The 17892-nt window shown below is 40.7% G+C and overlaps 2 protein-coding genes across 13 annotated transcripts in view; one reads left to right on the forward strand and one right to left on the reverse strand.

Annotated features, from left to right (window-relative positions):
* LOC102225073 (pleckstrin homology domain-containing family A member 1-like) overlaps window positions 1–16443 on the reverse strand; it is a 29141-nt gene extending 12698 nt beyond the window's left edge. For 6 of the 9 annotated variants that reach the window (XR_002752064.1, XR_002752063.1, XR_002752062.1 and 3 more), the window contains exons 1-4: window positions 16335–16442; window positions 10887–11109; window positions 1404–1460; window positions 1252–1297 (exon numbers count right to left, since the gene is read on the reverse strand). Coding sequence is in view for 5 of the 9 variants with exons in the window: in XM_023327224.1 (XP_023182992.1) it covers window positions 1252–1297; window positions 1404–1460; window positions 10887–11027 (244 nt within the window). In the remaining 4 variants the exon portion in view is untranslated. Of the gene's footprint in view, window positions 1–1251; window positions 1298–1403; window positions 1461–10886; window positions 11134–16334 lie in introns of those variants that run through there. The other 3 variants (XM_023327222.1, XM_023327221.1, XM_023327220.1) reach the window with 2 other exon arrangements.
* An 870-nt stretch (window positions 16444–17313) lies between these two features.
* LOC102217681 (phosphatase and actin regulator 2) overlaps window positions 17314–17892 on the forward strand; it is a 50498-nt gene continuing 49919 nt past the window's right edge. For 2 of the 4 annotated variants that reach the window (XM_023327639.1, XM_023327640.1), the window contains exon 1: window positions 17315–17482. In XM_023327639.1, coding sequence (XP_023183407.1) covers window positions 17344–17482 — 139 coding nt within the window. In that variant the 5' untranslated portion in view covers window positions 17315–17343. Of the gene's footprint in view, window positions 17483–17892 lie in introns of all 4 variants that reach the window. The other 2 variants (XM_014470688.2, XM_023327643.1) reach the window with 2 other exon arrangements.

The raw sequence follows: 17892 nt of genomic DNA on the forward strand, positions 1-17892 counted from the left end.
TGAAGGAGAGGGACAAGTCAACAATAACAGAAAGGGAAGGTTTTTTCCTAAAGAACCTGATCTGAGGTAACTGAAATATTTACGCAACACGATCATGTTGTCCTCAAAGGTGTGTGAAGTCAAGTAAAGATCTTTGCCGATTTTGGCCGATATAAATTTTATTTGTCTATAATGTTTTTCAATATAGCAGGAGAGTTGCTGAGCTGGCACCAGTGGTGTGACTATTGTAAACTGTGAACTTGCAGACATGACCTGGTGGGCGGGTCTTTCAGTCTAACCTCTCTCACAGCAGAGCAACAGAGCTTTGCTGTCCTCTATTGCAAAAATCTGATTATTAGACCTTTGCTGATGAAAATAAGATTGGTGGATAACATCGGCTTCAAATTTAAGTATCAGCCGATCACACATTTCCCGAAATTAAGAAAATAGGGGCCGATTTATTGTTGCACACCTCATGGGAAGAAAAGTGCTCTAAAGGAAGTTAATGTCCTTGTTTTAGAGAATAATGTGATAAAATATAGTTTAATGGGACATGAGGTGAAATATTAACATTTTAAAGATTAAATAGTATTCTAACAAAATCTATGCTGAGAACATTTATGTTTAGATTAATTTAGCCTTAAAAAAGCTAATTTAGCAAGTGATATGAGCAAAATTTACTCTATGAAACATTTTTTTCTACTATAAAGTCATATTGTCGTGTATGAATATATATAATCATGCATTAAACAGCAACACATTACATTCTAACATGATCCGGTATTCAATTCATTTACACTTTTAAAAGCTACAGTGCTCTGTCATGTAGCACTCATTTATCATTGCTTGTTCACACTGAACTGACTAAATCATGTGTGTGTGGGGGGGGAGGAGGGGAGGTTGCATACGTGTGTGTTTCAAACAAAGCTCTGCCTTTACACATCCTGAGGACAGACAATACCAGTTGTGTCTGGAGCCACCATTGTCCACCATGCTGGCTCTATCTTAAAAAACCAGCATTGATGGAGCTCTGATTACCTCCAGTAAAGCCTCAGACAAAAATCAGCACAACAACAGTCTTGTACTGCATATGTAGGATTATAAAGAACATTTTAAAATGTTATAGTAAACAAAAACAAGGCTTGTTTCCAAGACGTATAAATCTTTAGAACTTTAGATCAAAATTGTTGATTAAGATGTTGAAAACAAGACGAGTCAACCAAACAAGCCGAAGTTAAATAGGAAGACGACGATGTTTGGTTGTGTACTTACCAAAGCAAAACTCTGCTTTGGGCCTCTGCTTGGTGGCATCACTGACCTAAAGATGAATTAAGTACAAAGTTTCACCTTCGTATTTAACTAAACTATTTTAGTGAAACTGTGTTAGTGTAAAGAAAGTTTCTGATGCTATATTTTTCCTTTACCTTAGAGATGTAGGTGAGCTTGAGTGAACCAACGCAGTCCGTACCGATGGGCAGGTTCTACAGAAGGAAAGCAAAAAGAGGAATCTTTGCATTAACATGTTTAAATAAAAAGTACAAAAACACAAGACTAATGTTGATTTAAGTGATGTCACAATCTGTTTGCAAATGTCGATGCAGGATCACATAATCTCTAAACCAATCGGATCAGGAGTTACCGACAACTCCTAATCTTTGTTTTTTTTTGTAGACCTTTAAGCATTTTTAAGTGGCAAATCTTTAGAAATCAAGATCTAGTTTTTGTATGTGTCTTGCAAAACGGTATTATAGTTTGGGCAGGCTATTTTATGGGTCAAATATGGGTGTTCTGCAAAGAAACAACAATTGGCCAATGCCGATTGTATCTACTCCCGCAAAGGTCTGAAAATCAGCCGCTGTCCCCTTTCGATCTGCCGTTAGAGGGCTGACTGCCAGGCCCGTCCACCAGGTCACATCTGCATGTGCGTGGTTAACATTAGTCACCCATCTGTTGCCAACTTAGCAACTTTGTTGATATATTTAGTGACTTTTCAGACATAAAAAAACAAACATTGTTATTGTCCAAAATCAGAGTCAAAGTCAGGCTTCCCATTTCCACCACAGGTGAGCTTGGTGCACTTATAGTAGAAATGATCACTAAATGCCTTCTAAATGAGAAGCAGCTGCAAGAGACAGGACCAACTTCTACAACCTCTACTTTGGAGAACCTAAACTGCACATCTGGATGGATCAGAACGCAGAAAAATAATCGCATTGGATCTAGAATCAGCAGGTAATTTACACCTCAAGGACAAGGAACGCTCACTTGAAGACAGCAAGGTGCACGTTTTTAACAGGGAGGACAGATTGTTTGAGAGAGGAGTGGAAGAAGTCATCTATATTAAATGTAAAAAGACAACAGTAAATAGAAAATTTGGCCTCAGATCAGCTTCCGTCTTTCTAAAACCTTTTCTGCAAGTCGTCATGTCTCCCCAGGTGGTTTTTCAGCAATTCAAACCTTGGAACGTGTGACCAAAACAACTCACATGAAATCATTAGAGACATGTTTGGATCATCGGGCTTCAATGAACCAAACACTGAGTTGAGTGTGACTCTCGTAACAGTGGCTCTACTCCTGTGATTTTTCTAACTTCAACTCATGAGCCTTTTACTTACACCAACATTGTTCAGCACTCAATAAGCCTCTTGGTTGAGAGGTGAAACATCGTCAAGAAACGAGAGAAGTTCAGCTGCCTTTACTTAAGCACTGGAATATGTTAAGAGACAAATGATCAAAAAGTCAATTAAAAACAAACTGGCTAACTCAAATGCAAACCGCAGTTGAAAACGGCAAAAGCAAGATGTGAGTTGACTGAAGACTTTAGCTGTCAAGAGTTGAGTCAGAAATGTCTTTAAAAGCAAAATGATAAAGCCGTGCAAATTTTTTGGTAACATGTTTTCATGTTGTGGTTTCTTAATTTAGTAGACTGCTGCTGCTACAACACAAGAATAGCATTTTGACGTTGACCTTTAAAAAACCCAAACATGTACCGCTGTCAGAAAAAGGAAGAACAGAAGAGGCTAACAGGAAGGACACTTTAGTCAAGTGTGGTACGAATGAAATGCAGTGTTATTTCACACCTTGAATCAGACATATGTATGTAGCAGATACACGTTTTGAATAACATAATACAAACATTTGGGAGTGACTCAGCTAGAGTCCTAAATTGCAAGAGATGGAGAATCTGTGTAGGGAGCTCAAGCTTAGAGAGATGGAGGCTTTTTCTAATAAAATGTAAATAAAACCTTTTTCTATTATTATTTTTAGTCATAAACATAAATGATTCATAAACACAATGTTACGGCCAGTGGCCTTTTTCTGTGTTTGTTGTTTTTCAGTGGCTAATCAGATTGACTCCACCTGGAAGTGGGTGCTGCCCTGCTTGTCCTGTGTCACATCCTGAGGCCTACCGTGATTGGGTCATCAATTGCCGGCTCCACCAATCACTGTTGAGGCCTCCCTTTAAGAACCAAGGACATCCTGGGAGAAGGCGCGGCTGTTTCTTTGTTTAGACAGCTTGCCACTTTGTTAGGGGTTTGACTGCTGTAAACTTGTTTTGATAGCTCTGATAACCTTTGTTAGCTCTGACAACCTTTGTTAGCTTGGATAGCTTGTGTCACTCACTTTGTCCCTGTGTGGGATTTTTGATTCTCTGTTAGAGATTTGTAGCTGGTTTTGTGTACCCTGTTCTGAAAGTCTATTTTTGTTTGGTTAAGTTCTTTGATTTACAACTGATTGTTTTGGGGTTTTGTTTAGTACCCTTTTTGTTAGTCTCTACATTTTGACTATTGTTAATTTTACCCCCTTTATTTTTGTTAAACCCAAACAATAAAACCTCTAAACTATTAAACCTTACCACCTAGGTTTCTTTAATGTTACTTCCCTTTTCCCTGGCCGAGCCGGGTCGTAACATTAAATGGGGGCTCGTCCGGGATATATTTAATACAATCCCGTGGCTACAGTTTAGGGAGATTTGTTTGTCTTTTCTGCCTGGAGGTGCTGCTGTAAGGTTTGTGTTGTTAGTTCAGACATGGCTCAGTTTAATATTGACCAGTTCTTGGAACAACCTTCTCTTGAAGAACTTGCATCTTGTCGTAAAGCTGATTTAGCTGAGATTGCAAGTTACTTTTCCATTTCCTATTCCAAGCACCTGCTGAAGAAGGAATTAAGGGATCTAATTGTGAATAAACTGGTTGAGTTGAATGTGTTATCTTTGCCTTCACAGATTCCAATCTCATCTGCTCTACCAACTGTTGCTGTGCCTGCTGCAGAGATGGAATCTGCTGGCCCCTCAAACCTTGCAGAGAGGCCTCAGGAGCTAACACCAGAGGGGGACCTGAAGGTGGTTGGTGGGATTCGGACTCCTGTCACACTTCCTAGGTTTGATCCCCTCTCGGCTTCCTCTGGATCTGTTGGGTCCAGAGTTGATGCTCGCCTAAAGGTTCGTCTCGCCAGATTGCAAGTTGAGGCTGAGGAGAAAGCACAACTCAGGCAATATCAGCTTGAAATTAAACGGTTGGAGATTGAGGCTGAAAAAGCTATAAAGCTTCGACAGCTAGAGCTTGAGTATAAGGCCAGATTTCCAGTTCAAACAACCAGTGAGAGCCCTACTAGTAGTTCTAGGGGGCCCTCTTCTATTAGACCCTTTGATGTTACCAAGTATGTCTCTTTAGTACCTGAGTTTCGAGAGACAGAGATTGATTCTTACTTCTCTGCTTTTGAGCGAATAGCACAGGCTTTACAGTGGCCACCTGACGTTTGGTCTTTGCTTCTACAGTGCAAAATCTATGGTAAAGCTCAAGAGGTTGTAGCCGCCCTTCCTCTTTCAGACACCCAAAAGTATGATGTGGTTAAAGCTGCCATTTTGAAAGCTTATGAGCTTGTTCCTGAGGCTTACCGGCAAAAATTTAGGTCTTTTAAGAAAAGCCCCTCTCAGACCTATGTAGAGTTCGCCAGAGAAAAGGGAAGTCTCTTTGACCGTTGGTGTGCTTCAAGTAAGGTGACAAATTTTGATGCTCTGAGAGAACTTGTTCTATTGGAAGAGTTCAAAAATTGTCTACCTGAACGTGTTGTTGTTCACTTGAATGAGCAAAAGGTAAACTCACTGTCTTCTGCTGCTGTGTTAGCTGATGAGTATGTGCTTACACATAAGTCTACCTTTCAGTCCGTGCTCAATAAAAGTGTGGTTATAAAGTCAGCTGTTGAGCAACCCAAATCAACTCCTCAAAAGAATGACAAGGAGTGTTTCTATTGTCACAAAACAGGTCATCTCATTGCTAATTGTTTAGCCTTGAAACGAAAAGAACAGAACACACAAACCAAACCTAAAGGTGTGGGGTTAATAAAGAGCCAGTCTCATACCTTAGGAAAGGCTGAACTTAGCTATAGTCCCGATCCATGTTATGAACCTTTTTTGCTGACTGGATATGTTTCATTACCAGGAAAACTTGCAGATCCACATCCAGTTCGTATTTTGCGAGACACTGGTGCCTCCCAATCTGTTATCTTAACAGATTCCTTACCATTTTCTGAGTTGTCATCTTGTGGCTACAGTGTTGTTCTGCAAGGACTGGAAATGAGTTATGCCCCCCGGCCTGTACACTTGGTGCAGTTACAATCAGAACTGATTTCTGGTATTTTCCCCATTGCTGTTTGTTCTGCGCTTCCAGTTAAAGGTATTTCCCTTTTACTTGGTAATGATATTGCAGGTGGTAAGGTAACACCATCCCTAGAAGTATTAGATGTCCCCTGCTCCCTTCCTAAGGAGGAAGACGCAACACAGACTACTGTCTCTACTTCCTGTGTGCTCACCAGGGCTCAAAAATTGAAGGGAATCTCAGAGGAAAATGTAGACTTGTCTGACAGTGTGCTTATGTCAATCTTTTCAGAGGAGAACAAACTACCGGCTACAACACAGTTGCCTGCAGTCCCGCAGCTGAAATCAGATGTGCGACAAGCTGATTTTGGTTCTTCTCCCATCTCCCGATCACAGCTTTGTGCAGCTCAGAAGGTGGATCCAACCCTTACAAGGTGCTTCTCAAGTGTTGTAAGTGCTGACAAAGCTAGAGTTGAACCAGTAGCATTTTATGTAAATGATGGAGTATTGATGAGAAAATGGTGCCCTGTTGTCCTCCCTGATGCTGACTGGAATGTGGTACACCAAATTGTGATTCCATCAGGTTACCGCAAACACATTTTGGCCTTGGCACATGAAGGAAGCTGGTCAGGACATTTGGGAGTAACAAAAACTTATCAGAATGTTCTGAAACATTTTTACTGGCCCGGAATAAAAACAGATGTACGCCAGTATTGTCGCAGCTGTCATACCTGCCAGGTAACTGGTAAGCCCAACCAAGTTATCCCTCCTGCTCCTCTCCATCCTATACCTGTGGTTGGAGAACCTTTTGAACGAATCATCATGGACTGCGTTGGACCTCTTCCTCGCACGAAATCTGGCAATCAGTTTCTGCTCACCTTAATGTGTGCCTCAACTCGTTACCCAGAAGCAATCCCACTGCGTAAGATTACCTCCAGCTCAGTAGTAAAAGCGATGACAAAGTTTTTTTCCACCTTTGGCCTTCCTAGAATAATTCAAACTGATCAAGGCACAAATTTTCAGTCTAAACTTTTTAAGCAAGTCCTAAAAGAACTGAACATACAGCATACAGTCTCCAGCGCTTATCATCCTGAATCTCAAGGAGCTTTAGAGCGTTGGCACCAGACGTTAAAGTCTATGCTACGAAAATATTGTGCAGAAACAGAAAAAGACTGGGATGAAGGCATACCTTTTGTTTTGTTTGCCGCTCGGGAGTCTATTCAAGAGTCTCTAAGATTCAGCCCCGCTGAGTTGGTGTTTGGCCATACACTCCGTAGCCCTCTAAAAATTCTCAAAGAGAAACTCTTAGAGATAAATATTTCTCCCCAGGAAAACATTCTGGATTATGTCTGCAAATTCAGAGAAAGACTGCATCAGTCTTGTGCTATTGCGAAAGAAACGCTAGGTGAGTCTCAAAGGTCTATGAAAAAGCATTATGACCAGTCTGCTCTGTCCCGTTCTTTTGCTAAGGGGGAAAAGGTCCTAGCTTTACTACCTGTTCCGGGTTCTACCCTTTCTGCCAAGTTTTCAGGACCTTATGTGGTTCAGGAAAGGTTGAGTGAGACAGATTATGTAATCTGCACTCCGGAAAGAAGGAGGAAATCTCGGGTCTGTCACATAAATATGTTGAAACCATACTGTTCTCGAGACCCAAACGGTAATCCTGACCTTCAAACAGGTCAATCCTTACCTTCAACTTGCTCCTCAGCATTGATTGTAAGGGATTGTTCTGACTCTGCTATAGAGGATGGTTTAACATTGCGTCCCATTTCTTACCAAAGCTCACGATTGTCAAACTCTAAAATGTTGAAGGTTCTGCCTAACCAGCTTTCACATTTAACAGAGGAACAAAAAAATGATATTATTGTCTTGGTCAAAAGTTTCCCAGAACTATTCCATGATGTGCCAAGACAAACTTCAGTTCTTAAACATGATATTGATGTTGCCGGGGCCAAACCAATAAAACAACATCCGTACAGAACAAACCCAGTTAAAAGAGTTTTGATGAACGGTGAAACAGACTACATGTTACAACATGGGTTTGCTAAGCATAGTTCCAGCCCATGGAGCTCCCCATGTCTTTTGGAGATGAAACCGGATGGTTCTCCTCGTTTTATAACAGACTTCCGAAAGGTAAATTCAGTTACTGTTATGGATTCCTATCCACTTCCCCGTATAGAGGATTGTGTTGATACCATTGGCAATGCCAATTTTGTAAGTAAACTGGACCTGTTAAAAGGATACTGGCAGGTACCATTAACGGATCGTGCATCAGAGATCTCTGCCTTTGTGACACCAGACCAGTTTTTGCAATATACCGTCATGGCGTTTGGCATGTGTAATGCCCCGGCCACCTTTCAACGGTTGGTTAACACTGTTCTGTCTGGGTTACCAAACTGTAATGCATATCTTGATGATCTCATTGTGTATACTTCTACTTGGGAAGAACACATAAAAATCTTAAGAGATGTGTTCACACGGCTTGCTGAAGCTTCGCTTACTGTAAACCTAGCAAAGTGTGACTTTGGTAAAGCAACTGTCACTTACCTAGGTAGACAGGTCGGCCAGGGACAAGTATGCCCTGTAGAAGCCAAGATAAAAGCCATCGTTGAGTTTCCTGTCCCTAGCACCAGAAAAGCCCTTCGCCGTTTCCTTGGCATGGCCAGTTATTACCGAAACTTCTGTCGAAATTTTTCGACAGTAGTCCACCCTCTCACTACTCTGCTGAGCCCAAAAGTAGACTTTGTCTGGACTCCTGAATGTCAGCATGCTTTCAAAAGTATAAAATCTCTGTTGTCATATGCACCTGTCCTCTCTTCTCCAGACATGTCAAAGGTTTTCAAACTTGAAGTGGATGCTAGTGCTGTTGGAGCTGGTGCTGTACTATTACAGGAAGGTGGGGACGGAGCTGATCATCCCGTCTGTTATTTTTCCCGTAAATTTACACCCTGCCAACTCAATTACTCCATCATTGAGAAAGAAACTCTGGCCTTGCTACTTGCACTTCAACACTTTGAGGTTTACCTAGGGTCTAGTCCTGTGCCAATCATAGTGTACACCGACCACAACCCCCTTGTTTTCCTTTCTCGCATGTACAACCACAACCAGAGACTTATGCGGTGGGCTTTACTGGTACAGGATTACCATCTTGAAATCAAACATAAGAAAGGTGCAGACAACTTCTTAGCAGATGCTTTATCTAGAGTGTAGCTTATATAGTTACCTTCGGTTAGGAATGTTCCTTCCAAACACTTTGGTTTAGGATTTTAAGGGGGGGAGGTGTTACGGCCAGTGGCCTTTTTCTGTGTTTGTTGTTTTTCAGTGGCTAATCAGATTGACTCCACCTGGAAGTGGGTGCTGCCCTGCTTGTCCTGTGTCACATCCTGAGGCCTACCGTGATTGGGTCATCAATTGCCGGCTCCACCAATCACTGTTGAGGCCTCCCTTTAAGAACCAAGGACATCCTGGGAGAAGGCGCGGCTGTTTCTTTGTTTAGACAGCTTGCCACTTTGTTAGGGGTTTGACTGCTGTAAACTTGTTTTGATAGCTCTGATAACCTTTGTTAGCTCTGACAACCTTTGTTAGCTTGGATAGCTTGTGTCACTCACTTTGTCCCTGTGTGGGATTTTTGATTCTCTGTTAGAGATTTGTAGCTGGTTTTGTGTACCCTGTTCTGAAAGTCTATTTTTGTTTGGTTAAGTTCTTTGATTTACAACTGATTGTTTTGGGGTTTTGTTTAGTACCCTTTTTGTTAGTCTCTACATTTTGACTATTGTTAATTTTACCCCCTTTATTTTTGTTAAACCCAAACAATAAAACCTCTAAACTATTAAACCTTACCACCTAGGTTTCTTTAATGTTACTTCCCTTTTCCCTGGCCGAGCCGGGTCGTAACACACAAAAAGAAAAACAATCAACAAAGGTGACCAAAAAGGGCAGAAGGATAATGTTTCTAAGTCTAACCCTAAATTTGCAGGATTTAACAAATTACCTTCGATATGAAAAAAAGACCTCTGTCCAAAGTATGTGTATTTATTGAGTTATGTAACCATTTAAAATGTATTACCACATTTTCTTTAACAATATTTTCTAAAACAAATAGTGACGTAAATATTTTTCTCTTCATGCTAGCATTCCACAAATGAGCTCCAAGAACACTATTTTTAGCCTTTAGTCTTAAATTGTATTAATGTTCTGGAGTATTAAATATTTTTGAACATGCTTTAGCAAGGTTTTTGATTTTTCAAAAACATTTTATAATAAACTATGTCTTTAAATTTATAGATTGAAAAGTTAATATATTTAAATTAATTTTAAATCATTAAAGATTCCTTTTTCAAAATGACGCTCATTTTACATAGTTTTTAAAATTTCTGATGGTTGCCTTTAAATCAAGAAGGTTTTTTTGAAAACTTATTGGTTGAATGGAAACTTTATTTAATCAAGTATTAGACTGCAATTCCGACTTGGTCAATGCCTGGCCTTAAATTTCTGATTGGAACATTTCTAATTGTTGAGGTTGAAGTTTTAGCTGAAAATAAATACCTCATAAAAATCTCTGCAAAGCACGACTGTATAGTTCTACACAACTTTACTTTAGCTGCACGCCACTACCATCGTTTTTACTGCCTTGCTCCGTTACCGAAATTAGGAGATTCAGATTTAACATCATTAAAATTTTAACTTTTGTCAACCTATAAAAAGAGAAGAACTTAATAATTTAGCATTTCTCATGCACTGCATCATTTAGGGAAACATTGCATGGCAAGGCTCTGACAGATACAAAGCAGATCAAAACCAGCATGAGCGCACACACACACAAAATAAATAAGTAAAATGAACCTCACATTTAAAAAAATAAAAAATAATTTAAAAAAAGCAGGAGTGTAAGTGAATTACAGCGGTGTGGGCCAACAGCTAAAACCCAGACACGCTGTTTGCCCTCAGTTACTCCTGGGCTTAAAATATGTGCTTCCCAATTCTGTCAGCTAGAATTACATAATTACAAGTTCTCCTGCCCTCGTGAGGCTGCCAGGCGATGGAAACGTTTACCGTACTTAATTCTGTGCTCATGATGAATGAGAGAGGTTGGCTTTAAGTTGTTTTCAGCTGCAGGAAAGCTGATCGTCGCCTCAGATAAATGGCACATGGCATTCGGCTGCTTAAAATGACCAACGCTCCATCACCAGAAACCTTACAACAAACTGCAGCTGCATGAACTGCTTCTTTTTCTTCTTCTTCTTTTTAAACCATACTCATTTCTTCAAGATTAAAGGTAAAGAGCTAAGCTAACACCAATAGCTGCGCTTACCTGAGGGTTATCCATGAACCACACCAGGCTCCCCTGCTGTGTGTCCAGGATGAAGTAGCGTCGCAGGAACTTGCCGCTGTTCTCGTTCTCCTCGATGTCCAGGAAACCACAAATGCGGTTCTGTCGGTCCACATAAGGCATCTCGCCGCCGGGACATTCCCCGGCCTCGTCGGGCCGGGAGCGGAGAAGGAGGAGAGGGGGCGACCGGGATAGGGGAGAATTCCTTCGGGACACACAGAGAGAGAGAGAGGAAGAGAGAGAAAGAAAAAAAAAGAAAAGAGTGGAAGGAGCGATTTGTGAGGAGGGAGAGGGTGGTTGTATTTCTCCTTCCTTCGTTTTGCATCTACTGTGGTCTCGCTGCCACCTGGAGCTCACCAGGCACCAACCAGCCAGCAGATCATGTGACACCAACCACAGCCCGCCCTTTTATCCTTTTATATCAGCCTCACCCACTCTCTCGTCGTCTTTTTTTTTGCTCCCCTTTGGCCTCTTTTTTTTTCCTGTAACACTGTCTCTCTCTCTCTCCGTCATACTTCCTCCGCGCCGTCGCTTGCTCTCTCTTTTTTTTCTCCCCCCTTTTTTCTTTGCAGTCGGCTCCTTTTTCACTTTCCGAGCTCTCTCCTCCCAAATGCTCACTCATCTGATTTGGCAAGCCTCTGTCCAACCCCTTCTATCTACTCCCTGCTTCAGCTCAGCACTCACTTAAGCATAGAGAGAGAGAATAATAATAAGCAGTTAACCTGGTAAGTCACATCCCTAGGGGAAAAAAAACAAAAAAAACCTTTGTATGTTGTTTATCAACAAAAAATATGATGCTCGAAGTGTGCGACTGCTCACATCTCAATGTCAAAGCTCTGTGTGGGTGGGTGCCGAGTCACTGTGGACATATTGTCGCATCAGCCTGTTTAAGCTGTTGTCTTTTTGGAGACCAGGCCTGAAATATGGGACTGATGTGTGTCGGTGGAAGGCAGAAGATAAAGGGGCTCTTTCTCCGCAACATTATGTGCGCTGTGTGGGTGGACAGGGAGAGATGGTGGTGGTGGTAGACGGGCACAGAGGGGACAAAAGGCTTAGTTGTTATGCATGGACTCTGGGCTGTGAGCATCTCGGCGAGTCCCTGCGTGCACCAGAGTCGTCCCGTTTGACACTCAGGCAAGAGAGAAGGGGCCGCAGTAAGAAGCAGCTATCTCAGCACAAAACGAATACCGACTGTCACGAGCGAGGCGGCCGGGCTGAGTAAGTGCTCCTGTGAATCCAGATGCTAGGGGCGGATTGCGGTTACGAAACGAGTTAATAGAGCACCCTATGAGTGAATGGATAATGCTGACCAGGTGTTTAAGTTGAACTTACTTTCTGTAAAGGTGGATTCTCTTTGCACTAAAGTAAGATTTTGACTGAAGCTCAACAAGCGCGCTCCCTGAAGTCGGCGCCAGGAGTTTGATGTGCAGAGTGGCTGCCACTCGTGTAAAACATGTTGAAAGTTGCAGGTAGGACCATAGTTGTGTTTGAGATTTTACTAACAGGCTTCTTTTGACTGGAGGTTATATTAACATTTTGGAGGAGTCCAGTCAAAGTCCCCAACCTGAATCTGATGATGAATCTGTGGGGAAGCTAAAGTTTAGGGTGATGGGAAAGAAGCCTTCCAACCGCAAAGACCAAAAGATAATCATCACAATTAAAAGGGTATAAATTAGGGCTGGACGATAAATAGATTTCATAGATTAATCTAATTTTTGGTTTTCAGGATTCATCTGGACATCGATATTGCAAAACAGAGCATTAATGCCTGCCTGGTAGTTGAAATGCTGGAGGCTTCAAACTTCAGTAACATGGCAAATACGTTTGGAGAAGACGATTCCTAAGAAGTCAAAAAGGCAAAAGTGAAAGTGTTGCTTGGAGGTATTGGATCTCTGAGGCAGACGGGCAGGAAAAGCCTCAGGACACCAACAAGCAATTACACAGGCTGGCTCCACTTCACACCCAAAAACAAATCTGGTACAAAGAATCAAAACTATAAAGTACCAAACTGTGAAGGGGACTGGCAGCAACCCCCCATTGCAGCATTATATGAATTAGTGGCCACATTTCAACCAAGTGGTGTTAATTCAAGAAGATTTTTTGCTTTAAAATAATTTATAATTTGAACACCCAGATTGAAGGTGACAAAACAAGCTGGTCAGAATCCATGGCAACCTACCACGCCAACTCTAGCTTAGCAACAAAAAATAAGATGGAAATATTTTGTTTCATTTGAACAAGTTTCATTTTCCAAAGTGTCTGCTTTGTGAAACATTATTATGTAACTTACAATGTCTTGTATTTTCTTTATACAGACTTACAGTGCAGACGTGGAGTTCAGTTTAACAAACCCCATTATTTATTCATTACTAGCTATAAATATGACCAGCCTTAATTTTTTTTTAATGCCATTTTGAGACTCGGTCCTCTTAACAAAAAACAGGTTGTTGGTTTCCATGGGCCCCACTAGATGTGTAGGCGACGGTGGTTCTTTCCTCCGTCTGACCCAGGAAAGAGTTGGTGCTGATGAAGCAGCCACATTTCGGGGTCAGTGTTTGCGGTGGTAGGGACAGAAAGAAAGCATCGGTTTAGAAATGAAAGCGGTTTGGTGGAAAGAAAAAAAAAAGGCGCTTTCTTTCCATTAAAGTCTTTCACTTTCTATTTAGTGCACAATCATTTAATGAGTCTTTTCTAGATCAGAACTACAGCCACTGACCTGATCTTAAATCTGAGTTATTTTCACACATCTCAGTTTTCTATTGGAGTGAAATTTGAAAAGTCTCACAAAGTAAGCTAGTCCAAATTTGGCTGGCAGGGAAAATGGATCAACTCTGATCTCTGGCTGATTAATTGGTATATATAAATATTTCCCATGATGAAAGATGTCACTGCTGTCAAGAATTTTTGTAGCCATGAATAAACAGAGTTTCTGTGGAAAAAGTCTCAGTCATTTTATCATAGCATTAGGCATACACTCAAACCATAGCATTAGGCATACACTAATGCATTTTTCTGCTTTCTTTCTACAAAGAAGGCTTCTTTGCAAGAGACATTTTTAAAACAAAAAAAAGGTTTCTTTAACAAAAGGAGCATGAAATAAAACGCATCTGAGAATATAAATCTGCTATACACACACATAGTCTAACTTGGAGATAATGCTTCAGGAGTTGTTAAGACATGGATTTGATCAGATTAGTAAGTATCTTGTTTCCACCCAATTGTCATGTAACAAATTCTTTACTAAAGGAACCCAGCCAAGAAAATGTTTGACAACCTGCTTGGTTGTAGCCACATTTCAGACTCCAGGTGAAATTCACATTTATTTTCATGTCTTTTGTTAAGAAAAAAAACCCCACAAAAACATAACCCATTTTTGATACTTCTAGTCTCTCATTATGGGCAAACTTAACACTTTATTTTTTTTTGGAGTTACCAACAACAACAAAAAAAAACTAGTAGTCAGGGCTTATTTGGTGATACTTTAGCAACAGTGTTTAAAGGTATTCCTGAAATCATCACAATATTATATATTACATAGAAATAGTTGGCTATCTTAAAGGCACTATCCAGGCGTGTATTGTTGTAGATGTTCACTGAGAGTAAAAATAGAGCTCAGAAATCATCCATTTTATCAGAAATGGATGATCTATCCATCATATAACTTTTGTGAACTGCAGCAGTTCACAAAAGTTATATGATGGATAGATCATCCATTTTATTAGAAATGGATGATCTATCTCCACTGCAGCAGTTCACAAAATATGTTTTGTTGTTTCTGTAATTATGGTACACAAAAAAAAATCTTGCTCCTTGTGTGTTTTTGGGTTAGTGACATCACAAGAAGCACATGAATCAAGCTAATCAGCTGATTCTGGAACACAATGTTATGGGGGAACAACACATTTCTATATAGTTTCCAAATCATTTGAGTTGCATTTCAGTATCAACCGTATGTGTTTGATCCAAAATGTGGCTCTAATGCCCAAACCATTACTGCTGCTGCTGCTGCTGCAGTGGGTGTTATCAGCTGAAGCAAATATTGACAATTATCAGGTTCAGAGACTTAGCTGGTATCAGTCTGTTTATGTTTCTGTTTGTACATATTTGCAACTTTTAAAGTGAGTAAATATCATGTTCTGCGGATCGCTTAGAAGAGTTCCTGATTTACCAGCGAAGCGGCATGGCACCGCAATCTGAACTGATTGATTCCCCCACCCCTCCCTCACTATAAACCTGTTCTGTCCTGTGGTCATCTTTGTGTAGAAGAAGCAGATGATGCATAAACACCACTGGGATCAGATCTTGGTGATTTTATTACAAGAGGGCTAATACGGATCACAGAAGATCTGGCAGTAAAATCTGGCCATTCTTTCCAAAAAAAAACAGACAATCACTTCTGAAAGAGAGATCTGATTAAAAACTAAAGCTCCACCAATCAGAGTTTTGTGGTTGATGAACAACCCTATTTTGGTAAAGCTTTCTGCAGCCAATGTAAGGTCTGAGAACCTGTGTACATTTTGTACTCTGTTTGTCCAGTCTTCTTGTTATCTGTACCTTCTCCAACGTGACGTTTGAACACTTCAATGATACTCAAAGTAGCTAGTCTTGAGTCTTTTTCTCTTAACAGAAATGTCCACACTGAAGAGGGTTGTTACCATGCTAAGTGCTACCACTACCACTTGGGTTATGAATTTCAAAAAGATCTGATTTTTACCTTTCTAACTTGCTATCACTAGCAGACCATGGTGAATGTGTATTTGGCATCAGAACGCCTCTCCAAAAAAGCAAACAACAACAACAACAAAAAAACACTAAAGAACAAATGAGGGTGTAGCAGAGGCAATTTACTGTGAAGGCCTTGCTCCCTGGAGGTCAAAGTGCAGGAGTACAACAGGTGGGTTCAGTTCAACTTTCTGCCCATAAACCACTTTTAACAGAGCAGATAAGTCCAGCAGGTTTGACTGCCATCACAAAGCTCCTTCCCGTTGAAAAAAACAGTCAGAATGTCAAAGTAAAAATGAGTTTTCAATTGCAACCAACAAAAAGACTATCTGTCCGTGAGTTTACCAACCCAAACGCACGAAATAGCATTAGAATGAGAGTGAGCTAGTCTTGGTTAACATTTGACCATTTTAGATTACCATAACCCATTGAATAGTTGTGTTAGCAACAAAATGAACAACCAGAAATGGTCCAGGTTATGTTAGCTCTCTAGAAACAAGCTAAATGACTCACAAACTACATCTAATAGTGTAAATGTCCCACCTAAAACTATCGGGAATCTGCTGAGGGAACTGCAGCTTAACGCGGCTAACAGAGATGACTGGGGTTAGCCAGCTTCGTAAAACATTAGAGGAAAACTAACAGGGGGAAAAAATCTCAGAACCTGTTAAGTTAGTGGCTTTCCATATGACGAAAAACATAGTTTACCTCCCAGCGTTCAACTTCCTACCAAGCGGACGCAGTCTTGGGGTTGTTTGGTCTGTCCTCCGCGCCGCAGCCCTCAGCCCATCTCAACAGATCCAGAAGACAACAGTCATACTGCTGCTCCAGGATGAACACAGATCGTCTGTTGCGAAGATGTTCACTCTGAGTTTGACTGCGCTGGATTATAGCTGCGACCTAACCGGAATGCATGTGGATAAAATTAGATCTTACAATATGAGTGACTTATAAACGTCTTACTGTGACCTCGCTAAAATATTAAGTTGTTCAAGTTTCAAGTTTTGAGACACTGTAAAACTGTGCTATATTTGAATTTTGTATGACATTGAATTATTTTTTCCATCTCCAGAACTTTTTTGTAGTATGTTGCATTTTTTTATCTATTTTTTTTTCATTATGATTTGTTGAGATACTATATAATTTTAAGGTCCTAATTGAAAACAAACTAAAAATGCAATATTAGAAAGATACTTAAAAAAAATTGGAGTGAGATATCTTCAACCTATTTTTCGAGCAAACGTATGAAGGGACTCTGTTAATATGGACGGCAAGCGTCGTAGCAGAGTGGCAATTTAGCGACCCCTAGTGTTTAAAATCTGAAATCACATTAACTTGTCTTTTTTTCTATAATTTTGCTTTCACATTCTTTAACTTAGTCGATATTTTTAGATTAATCAGCAAAAGTACTTTAGTTGATTACACAAGTTTAAAAGTATGATGTTATAGATCAGCAATTAGGCCGTAAGGAACATTTTCTCCCACCATTTTATTTTTTTTTTGTAACTTCTGAAACTGCGGTCTTAAAACACAAGACAAACCAGTTAAAGCTGTTATTCGGTAGCTATTCTTTTTCACAGGCGTCGACAAAACAGGAAAGTAAATCAAGTTTGCAGGGGAACGAGAAGGAGGGGCCCCCGCTTAGGCTCCTACATGTTCATAAAGAGAAGTTTCACTCTGCTGCACCTCTCCTAGCGGGCTGACAGAGGACTCGACGATGGAAGATGAGGAAGGAGACACATACCCAGAAATGAAGCGCTTTACTCAGCTGCTGCCCTTCCCCAGACACCGCTCCCAAAGTGACACCTCAGGATTTCGCTCCAGAGTGTTGTTCAGGCTCCGGGGAGCCCGCTCAGGTAGGAGACGACGCTGCCTGACCCCTGGTTCAGATACCAATAGCAGACAACATTGTGCTCGAAAAGGTCTGGTGCATCTATTTGAACAGGCCCGTTACTGTAATATTTTTTATTTACACCCCCGTGTGGCTGATTTTACACTTAGATTTTCAAGTGTTTGGTTTTTCTTTTTAGTTGACAAATCAAATGTCTGCTAAAGCATCACACCTGCAGTAACTTCAACACATCCGACTTAAAGCTTGTGGACTCTACTATTGTTTTCCTAAATTATAATGAGGATGACACAAATAATGAAACTTTAAACAAACTGACTGAAAGACACCACTTATGGGCATTTTGGCCCTTATTTGCAGCAGAAGACCCACTCAGGGTCCAGTGGCAGGGTATCAAAATGGCTTCAAAAAGACAGG

This window comes from Xiphophorus maculatus, chromosome 22, assembly GCF_002775205.1.
Source record: "Xiphophorus maculatus strain JP 163 A chromosome 22, X_maculatus-5.0-male, whole genome shotgun sequence".
Classification (NCBI taxonomy): domain Eukaryota; kingdom Metazoa; phylum Chordata; class Actinopteri; order Cyprinodontiformes; family Poeciliidae; genus Xiphophorus; species Xiphophorus maculatus.